The sequence below is a fragment of the Dermacentor silvarum genome, chromosome 2 (genome assembly GCF_013339745.2).
Source record: "Dermacentor silvarum isolate Dsil-2018 chromosome 2, BIME_Dsil_1.4, whole genome shotgun sequence".
NCBI lineage: Eukaryota > Metazoa > Arthropoda > Arachnida > Ixodida > Ixodidae > Dermacentor > Dermacentor silvarum.
In genome coordinates, this window is record NC_051155.1 from 86,817,851 (window position 1) to 86,828,429 (window position 10,579).

The window sequence follows — 10,579 nt, forward strand, 5'->3', positions numbered from 1 at the left end:
ACTTCTACGTCATGTATAAATAATGGCCCTGCAAGAGATGCTTCATTTGATTCATTGACAGCTACTGTGCTTATCACAATCGTTGCCGCTGAGTTATTCTTTTTCATTGCGGGCACGAGTTTGCCGCAATAAATATCTGTCTTTAATTATTCAGGTAATTCCTTTGTCGTCACCTCATTTCTACACCGCGTGACAATGTCACTTACCCACGTTTGCCCGCTCATTGATGCTTTCTGATCTTGAACAGAGGATAAATGTTCAGAAGTGCTCGTACTGACACTATGACGTCATGGTGTGTGCCCGTGCAGAAAAGCACTGCCCTGTACAACCTGGCGGCCGGCCTGTGTCTGGGTGCCAAGAAGGCCCGAGCTGGTCAGCACGTCACACTCGAGATGTGTAATGACGCCAAGGTAGTGCACCACTGGGACTTCCGCCTGGTTGGTGCGCACTGACGCACCGAATCCTGGCAGTCACCACACAGAATCTCAGTCGGAGTGCGTGAGCGATCCTGTGACAAAACGTACCGGTGTGCTGCATGTGATCACGTGGACGTTCTTTGTGATGACACCCTTCTTCGCCTTTGTGAGGCGTTATCAGAGACTTTCTGTCCTGAACGTGTTTGTTTAATGCGTGTTCAAATTGTGTCTGAATCTCAGCTGCCTTGCACAGTAGCGTGCGCAGCCTTCTGTGCAGTTGGTGTTCTCAGCTGCCTCTGTGTAGTTGGGTGACTCGTAGGGATGGGAAGTTGGGAGAATTCTGCATTTGAGGCAAACTCACTGCTACTTGCTACTTTGACTGGTACTAGAGAGACACTTAAGTAGAATATTGGATCAGTTATAGACTGGTGCAGCATTCGCTCAAATTTTGCCAGAGAAAGGTTGATCTTTTAAATGGAGAAATAATTGTGGCCGAAATCTTTCTTTCTGAATTTGAAGCCCACACTGCAGCCACTGCAACGCTATGGGTGTATGATTTCTTATTGTATATCGGACCATTCTGAGCAAGAAAATGAGACGAGAGTGACCACTTTCAGCCTTTACTTACCCTCGAGTGCAATATTATCTCCTTATTGATTAATATGGACTAGCCAGGAACAGGCCATTAAAATCTATGGTTTCATGGGCAGGTGGTTCAAGAATTTCAAGGCTGCGTCACCAATTGTGTTTTGTTTATTTATTAATTTTTTTCACTGGCTTTTCAAGCCTCCAGTGTCGGCAAGACTGACTTATCTGCTGTTGCCATGTCAATCTCGCAATGTAGGTTATCTTAATGTTTTGCTCCAGTGTCTCTTATTGTTTGGGTCTGTGCAGATGTTAACACCGTTACTTATTATTAATAATTGTGATAACCATCATGCAAGTTTAAATGACAGTATTACTTAGAATCTGGCAATAGGCATAACCAGAACATAAGAAAGTGCAGAACCCCACTGCAAGCACCCATAAGTGAACTCTTCCGTTGGTACAGTGAACGTATGTGTGATGACGTGTCTTTAGACCCGAACCTTCACTATTGCAGTGGCTGCTGCCTTAACGTTAACTTATTTACACCCATTTCTGACTAGCCTTTTCTAACTGTAAGGAAAAGTAATTGATGTGTCTGTAGGCTGCATAGGGCTGTACACTCTTGATGACAAAGGAGATTTGCCTTGCTACTTATGGACGTGCAAGGACAATGTAGGCGTCTTACACAGTCGGCCAGCGTGGAAGATGCCTCACGTAATTGTTTTTTTCGCAAGCAATATAGATAGCCAAATGTAAGCCCTCTTGTCTCGTGATATCAATGTCGTCGTGTTTGCGCATTGCCTCGCGGCCCTCCATGTGGTCGCAAGCTGAGCTCTGCCCTTTACAGGCAGTAAGCTCTGCAGGGGCTTTCATTGTGAGCAGCCAAGTGTATTTGTGGCCTCTTGTGACAACCACCTGACCTGCTGTTGTGACTAAAAGCCCTGACAGCTGTGCCAGTTCAAGCTCTTTAATCATGCCAGTTTTGTAACTGTGCTTCATACTCCGGGCATGCTCCAGGCATTAATCCGTGCAGGATCTATTGACTTACATGCCACCAGTCAGAGACAAAGTGAAACTGCTTTGGTGTATTGTAGCCTATTAAGTATGTTAGAGTGCCCAAAATGGCAGATCTGGCTGAGGGGTAAATTCCTAACATTATGCTTTAAGACACATCTCCAGTGCAAAAAAAAAAAAAAGAATGTTGTTTATTTATTTGGTCTTGCTACAGTGGGCTCATAGATCTGTTTTTTCTTCTTGCTACTGCGCCCAGTTAGTCTTGTTGTTCATAGAGATGCAAGAATCAGCAGACCTCCATGCTGTTTGCCCATCTCTGTCTCTGGATTCTTAAATATGAGGGCTATGGAGAATTTTGCAACTGGCATGATTGAAGAACTGTGGCACAGAGCATGTGAAATGCTGCCTTGCTACATCTGGGGTGTTTATTAGTGGCTGGCCAGGTATCCGTGTATAAACTGCCTCTCCACATTGCTTGTGGGGTATTTCAAGTGGTGAATCTCATGCTCTTCCTCCAAGGGTCTCCTAAATGTGGCATGCATCTTTAGGTACATGTGCCTGTTGCGAAAGTGATATACTAAACGCACTTTAGCATAAGCTGAAAATTTGGTGGGACATGTGGAGAAAGCCGGCTACATGCTTTGTTCTGGTGAGAATAACGAGTTTAGTATGTACTGCTACCTATTGGGGATGATGAAAACTAAGTCTAGGTGTCATTAGATCCATCATGTGATGTTATAGAATCAACAAATGTTCACCCTGAAAACACCCCCATTTATGTCCCCAAGGTGGTGTCATGAATGTAAAATTTATTCTCAATTTAAGGGATTGATCTGTCATATATGAAAGAAATTAAGGAGCTTGCTAAAATGAGTGGCTCTTCTCTAAGCTTAGAAGTTTTACTAGGATCATGTGCCTGAGAGCAGCCAGTACTTGAGGCTAATCATGCAGATCACACTGTGCTCACTTCTAATTTCTCCTTTGCTGCTTATAACCGAGACTTTAATATAATTGTTTGTGGTACTGCGGCTTTGTTTTTTGTTTCATCGTAATTGAAGTGTTTGTTTTGTTGTTGTTGTTTTTTTCACATCTGTACGATCGGTTTTGTAGACGGTCTGGGTGCTTACGTATCTGTTTGGCATTTTTCAACTTTACTGTGCAATCTCAAGAGTACGGGTGTGGGGCTGGGAGAATACAGGGGCTTCTCTTATTTTTGACAAAGAAAGCAATGTACCTGCTTAGTGTTCTGCAGACTACTGGTCATCTGTACTTCCCAAAACTATTGGAGCGGCGATGAGAGACATTGCATTGTAGTGGAAAACCCACTTGTCGTGGCTGAGGTGTTAGGGTGCACTGCTGTCGGAGTTGCAATGTTGAAACCACAGGAGGTGCCAAAATAATTGCATCGTATATTTTGGTGCCTTGACATTCATTGGTACGTCACAAAATGATGCCGAGAACCGCAGTGCTTTCTACTGACGATAACATTGCTTGTAAATCTGCTGCTTACATTGTTTTGAATGGGTGTATGCATGGAAGCATATGTACAGTGGAACATCGTTGATATGATCCGGTTACGGTTGATTTCTTGGCACCAACGTGTACGATCAAGAACACAAAAGATTACCGAATACCGTTACGCTTCTGTTTTTATGCTTAATGCGTTCCCGGAAAATACGTTCTTTCGGCACCAATGTTTAGTACATCACCAAACTGCAATTGTACGATACGTAAACAAGAAAAGGCGTAAACATGTAACAAGAAAAGGCGTGCGCGATCGAGAACAGTAGTGGCCTGCCCCAGCAGCTCCCTCGCAATACTCGCCCGCCCGTCTCACGCGAGAACGCCGGCACGCACTCAGTTTTCTATTATGGTAGCACCTAAATCTCCTCCTGGGTTGCCGTTCGCCACATTCACAGTCATCGCCGCCAACCCGATTGCGATGAGCATTTTCACCTATCTGTTTCACAGAGCGTTGGGCATAGTGCCGTTGGAAGTTGGAAAATAGGTGATAAACCTAATACGCGTCGCCGTTCCATGCTGCAGCACAAAGTGAGCATCATGTTTCACTCTGGTGGCATCGTAGGCATCATATTTCGCCGTCATCCACCAGCTTCATTTCATCTCGGGTCACTCAGGCCCCATGAGCCTGACGCGCGTCGGCGTCTTATGTCACAACGATTCACGCCATGTGAGTGCTTCGAAACTTCCTGCCATAATGCCCCACTCGAAGAAGCGGCTTACCCAGGCTGAATTTGGAGAGCGCAAACGTAATCTTGGCGAAGCCGCAAGAACGACAATGCCCGTCTCGAATTGCTCAAGCCTCACTAGCTGAACACGCATTGTCATCTCCTGCTGCAACAATTCGCACAACGCTTCGCATTACGTAGATGTAAACTACAGTTCAGTGTGTCAAATGTTTTAGTGATTTTGGATTGTATGTTTTGCCGGTTAGTACATTCCTTTCGCATTTTTCTTTAAAATTTATGAACTAGGTTCTACTGTAGTCATTTAAAACTACATTTTCTTTGGCTGTGTATGACACTGAACGAAGGCTTTGAGTGGTCTTTTACCTAGATTTTACTATCTGCTTAGACATGTACCACTCGTGGCAGGTCACATTGTAGTTACAGTGTTGTGTGTCACTCAAATTCTGGGTCACTGAGCAAAGGCACTGCACGAAACAATGATACGTAGGTTGCACAGCAATACAGGATTGAATCACGGGTAATGGATAGCCTGTATCAGTTATTTATCTACCATCTGTGGTTTGCACTTATCTGAGAAAAAGGGTTTGCAGGCCATTACTTCAGTATAGTATATAGTAAGTGTGCGCCAGTCCGGGTCTTTTATTCTGTTGTCCGTGTCTTATTTTTTGCGCCTAAAACCATTTCTAGCCAGCAGGTTTATCAAAGCAGTTACAGACGGATGGGGAAATATAGGGTATCGTAAAGCGAAAAAAGTGGATTTCTTTGGTGAAATTCTCACATGTAAAGTGATTTAGCCAGAGTGTTATGCTTGGGACTGCTTCGAATGAAAACATTACCACTGCCTTGGCCATGGTTGTTTGTGATGCCCCTCGTCTTAACTTTTTCGTTTGATTCTACCGACCACGATTCCTTAACAAATGGCAGGTAGTGCTGTTCTCAGGCCATCTCCCCACTGCAGAATAAGTATGGGTAAAGTAAGAACCTAGGTGGCACAAAATCCCAGTGAGGGGATTGACGCATTCGCGGAATTTCCTGTTACTTCCAACATCTTCATCTTTTGCCACAAATTCCTTCCCCTTGCAGTGAGGAAATAATCCGCTTTTGCGCAGGCCATATCACTTTGCAAGTGCATATATGACACCGTGCTAACACAGCAGACTATGGCTGTTTAGGGGGACAGCATGCACTGGAGGGGTTATGCTCACTGGTGACGTAGCAGAGGAGACTTCTACATTAGTCTGGCTTCATTCATCAAGCAATGTAGCTACCTTGTAAAGTTGTCTGTCCATCTTGCGCTCAACATCTGTAAATAGGTGCTCTCCATACTGTACGAAGTAGATTTCAGCAAGCTCATGCAATTAATACAAAGTTGTGACGGCTGGAGTGCAGTGAGGTATGGTGTGGCATGTTTACTGTAGTATAGCAATTCAGGAAACGATTGACGGTTACTAGCAAAAGTGTGAAGACCACATGTGCTGCGAATAAAAAAAAGAAAGTACTTTCCATCGTGAACCCTTGGTGTGTGGCCTGAAATCAAGTGGTACGTGTGCATGCATGTTCCATCAGTGAGGTGCGTGTCTGAATTTCAGGCTACATAGCCCCACCAAAAGCCACACCACTGTTGCCTCCAAAGTTCTGCCCACTATGGTACAAACATCCTCCTTTTACAAATCACTTTCCCACTTTTTGACACTCCGCGAAATCGCTCCAACTACAGAAGTTTTCCTAGGCATCAGCTGTTGTCGAGAGGAAATTTATTTCTCAACCAAGAAAATTTCTGTGCCAAAGTCATGCCCGAGCACAAGCAGACAGCAAAGCACCCTTTTACATTTGCTTGCCAAGGCAACCTTAGCAGCACTGTGCACAGGCAGCTGCCAGAAACTCACAAGAAACCATTGGTGATGTCATGGACAGCACCTTTATGGTAGCAGAATTGTCAGGTGGGCAAATTATGAAACTGTCACAAAGGTCCCTGAGCAAGACATTGCTCTAAAACTGGGTGTGTCAGTCGAGGTCATAGGTCCCTATATTGAAAGACAGTAGCAGTAGCGGGGTCCTTTCTGCCGCACATGCTAGCAGATAGGAGCTTGGAAAGCTGCATGCCATTTTTTTGTATGCACATTAGTCGTGTTTATTCGAATGTTAGCACTGCGTTCAAGTGTCACTTACATTACGGTAACAGCAAATATTAATTGCAGAATTGCAGAACAGTTGCAAAGCCTCTTTGCTGATAAGACTGTGACATTTTTCTTAGTGGCTGCAGCTAAGATCGACATCAGTTCATCCATGTGTGTGCTCTTACATATCATTGCTCATTCTTAAAATGCAAGCCTTTGTTGTGGCTATGATAGACTTCCTACTGCGCCATCTGTTTGTGAGCAGGCGAAACTCGAATGATTGCTTTGCTGCACCGCATGTCTTGAATGCATGATTTATTACCTTAGCGTTACCAGGTTCAATTCCCCGCGGCAGTTACCGCTTTTTAACAGGGGAAAAATGGGAAAATGTTCTTTCATCTAGCTTTAGTTGTACGTTTGAGCACCCCATTTATTCAGAATTATTCTGGAGCCCTCCACTGCAGTGCTTCAGACTTTAACTGGCTAAATAACTTAATTTGGTGCCTTGGCATTGATGCCATGTCTGATAAACAAATGATTTGCTTTGTATCAGGGGCAAGCATTCTCCCAGTATAGGTCATATACTGATCATATGATTTAAAATATGATATCGGCGTATCTCCTCCCTTTGTTGATCAATTGGGATAAGGAAGCAAAGCAGGAGAATCAGATTTACAGAGAAGCGCTTATTCTTATGAGTACAACAATATGAAGCCAAGGAAAGAATAAGAGTTTTCGTTGCTAATTCTGCACTTCAATTAGAAACAGGTAGTTTTCTGATGCTTTCCTTGACTTTATTTTTAGTCTATGCACACTGAAGGCGGTGTTTCAAGGGCATATTGCCTTCTCAACTCAGCCTGTTCCCATTTGCTCTCACGAATGTTCTTTGTGATGTTGAAAAGCATTGCTCAATTTGAAGATCAGCTTATTGCGAGTGAGTAGCCACAGAGACCTCAGGGTCGGCATTGCAGTGTGGCGCAATGGCAGGCAGCAGTAGCGTACTTCTAGTCATATGCTACAGACATCACGGCAGCAAACATTACAACGTTGTAAGCTCCAACAATTTTGCACATTTTCCCAACCATGCGTGTCGGGTACCTTGCACATACATCAGCAAAGCACATACGCCTTATACGCTACTGTGTTTGATTCAGATTTTGCAAAATATGAAAAGCTTTTCGTGGCGTCAATTGCAAATTATAGTGCATTGTACCGTTCAGCTTGTTCAAGGCATTTAATGGAGTTAGTTGTTTAGTATAACATTAGACAAAATGCCTGTAATCACTGTCACAAATAAAGTGTTACCCAGATTTGCCAGTACGAATAGACTAAGCAATCATTGTTTACCTAAATCAGTTAAATTTCCCCAGGTGAATTGAATTGTTTTCCAAGGTTTATGATTAGTTCCTGTAGAGGATCCCGGGATATTAAAGCCCAAAATCACATTCAAGTCAAGTTCATTCTCAACCAAGTGAATTAATGTCGACCTATTGAGCATCATTCCTGTAGTGGTGAAACAACCACCGTGCGTTCAGGCAAATTGCGTATGATACTTTGTGGCAATGTGCCAATGTGGGCCCATAGTAGGTTTGGCAACATTTCCATCATGCGTTGCCCATAACCAGGCTTTGCAGTCGCTGAAACCACCGGCAAACTGCGATAATACATGACCCATCACCAGCATTCTTACCTACATGAGCTGTCAATGAAAACTTGATGTGTTCCATTGTTTTTCTTTGCTGTATGTTCTGACTGCTGTAGTAGCTGCCATGCTCATCAGCAAGATGTTCACAGCTGTGTAGCTCCTTCCACATGGTCAGATTGTTAAGTGGCTTCGAGCTACACATTCACTGAAATGTGGAGCTTTTGTTTTAAATGAGAAGAACAGCCTACAGGCCGTCACTGTCATTGCTTAACGCAACATAGCATTGCAGTCTGTAAGAGCAGCCAGTTCTCGATCGCTTTACGTATTTCAACAACCTTCATTTCCAAATCATGTAGGGAGTTAAGAACTCACGCAGTATACCATTTTAACTCGGATAACATTGACCCTTAAGCTCATCCTTTAGGTGAAATACCCTGCTTGTTTTTGGCTGTCTTTAGAGGAGCCATACCACTAATTTGTGCTTGCTTTGAAAAGGCTGTTTGCTTTGCTAACCACAATTTGTCTGGTTGCTCATGTTATAGTGCACCGTGCAGTGAATCACCTGCTTATGTTTTTTCTGAAAAGCCCAAGCGACCACTGTAGTTACCAGTACTACAGTAATTACATGCATCATTCTGTTTGCCATCATGTCCTTTGATGAGCGCAAGATCTCATGAGCCATGACATGCTTGGCGGAGGACATGTAACCGCACCCCTAATCCATGTAACAAGCAACAGGTTTCTCTTTTTCATTTTCTTTCTAATGGTTATGAAATCGTCCCAACAACCAGGTGTGCTTTACCATGCTGCTGCTTTCCACTTCTAAAATATTACAGTGGTAGATATGTGTTCTTTCAATTAATGTTTATATGTTTTTGATATATTTCTACACCACAAAGCGTCCTGCATTAGACAACCTGTGTAGTTGCTTCAGGCATCTGCACGTAGGTTGTCTAAATGTTTCTTCTCAACTTGTAACAGTTGTAAAGCACTAACGGTAGTGTCAAAGAATTCTAGTGCATAAGTATTTACTTTAATCTAATATAATTGTTACCGCAAGGCCGGTTTCTGGGTTTGATATTGTATACAATCATAGCAAAAAGTCATTCCAAAGAGGCATCAAGGTAATGGCACCCAGATGCTATTTTAACTGAAACAAATGTATGCATTCACCTTGTGAAGAATGGGACTATACTACAAAGAACTAGAAGGGAATATAACTATTCCACCTATAAATACATTATTTCCAGCCAGCTTGAAAAACAAAAAAAATTATGAAGGGCCATCAAGCCCACCTTTTGTCACCGTTAACAGTAAAAGCTGTTTCCCGCCTTGGTTTCCACTGATGTGCAAGGTTACATTAGCATCAAGGTAATCATAGCAACAAGCCATAGCAACGAGCCTTAAAAGCAAGTTGTTGCTAAAGCTTATTAGGGCAAGGGAGAGAGAGATTAATGTAACCTTTCTACTTCAAATGAGGCATTTGAATTGACATGAAGTAGACAAGAAAATAAACAAAAATAGGAAAGTAATTAAAAATCTGGATAAGCAAACAAACTAAGTCCAGACTGTGTAAAACATACCGTAAAGCCTCGTTGTTACAAAGTTGAAGGGGGGAGCCATAATTACTTCGCTATAACCATTACTTCGTTATATCCATTATTGCATGTACTGCTATATGAATTTCTGCGGGATTTCAAGGGTAATTTCACTGACTTTGTTATGCCCATTATTTCGGTATATCCCATTTCATTATTGCAAAGTTTGACTGTATAGGTAAAAAGCCAACATTATCAAGGGTAGCCCTGGGGTTCTGCTTGGAAGCGCCTTTGTAAATTTTATGCATTCAATAAAGTACACTGGCACTTGTGTTGCCATTACCACACCACTGATGCCTAAAAGCGAACTACAGTGAAATTTCTTACTGCATAAAACAATTAGATTCCCAAACGGTATTCATAGAACAGTTTTCTAGGTTAAAAATACAAGTGGATGCACCATGAAAAGCTTTCAAAAATATATTTTTTTGACACCTAAATTCCTTTGTAGAAAATACTGTCATTACCACTCGGCAGAAATGAAGCAGTATGTGGAACATTTACAACTAACCTGAAGAATGACCTCTGATATTGGCGCTCTTTGGCGCCAATCTGGCCCTTGCGCCCTTGCGCAACTGGCCCTTGCGCCATTAAAACCCATTAATCAGTCAACCTCTGAAATCATGGTGACGTCCGCAAAGCACTTAACATCTTAGAAGACATGTTGTGAGATCTGCATCGCATGTACCAATGGGATATTTTAGCGCTGTTAAGTTAACATTTTGACCATTTCCACGCTACAGCTTCTCCATGATTACTTTTGTATTATATTCATTTATAACTAATTTAGCCAAAGTGAAATTTCAATGCAGTTGGCCTTTAGCGGGCCAAAACAACAGAAGTGCAATGTCAAGAAGCAGACTGTTTTAAGACGACTTGGTGGAATGTGTAAGGTTTTCACAAGATTTAAGTTCAATTATGCTATTGCAAGTAAGGCGGAATTTATCAAGCGTAGGCTGCAAGCTGCCATAGCAAAAGAGCTTCATAATGT

The 10,579-nt window shown here is 42.7% G+C and overlaps 1 protein-coding gene across 2 annotated transcripts in view; it reads left to right on the forward strand.

The window, feature by feature from the left end:
- LOC119441591 (polypeptide N-acetylgalactosaminyltransferase 11-like) overlaps nt 1-10,137 on the forward strand; it is an 82,852-nt gene extending 72,715 nt beyond the window's left edge. For both annotated transcript variants that reach the window (XM_037706200.2, XM_049661441.1), the window contains one exon: nt 309-10,137. In XM_037706200.2, coding sequence (XP_037562128.1) covers nt 309-452 — 144 coding nt within the window. In that variant the 3' untranslated portion in view covers nt 453-10,137. The remainder of the gene's footprint in view (nt 1-308) is intronic.
- The last annotated feature ends 442 nt before the right edge of the window (nt 10,138-10,579 follow it).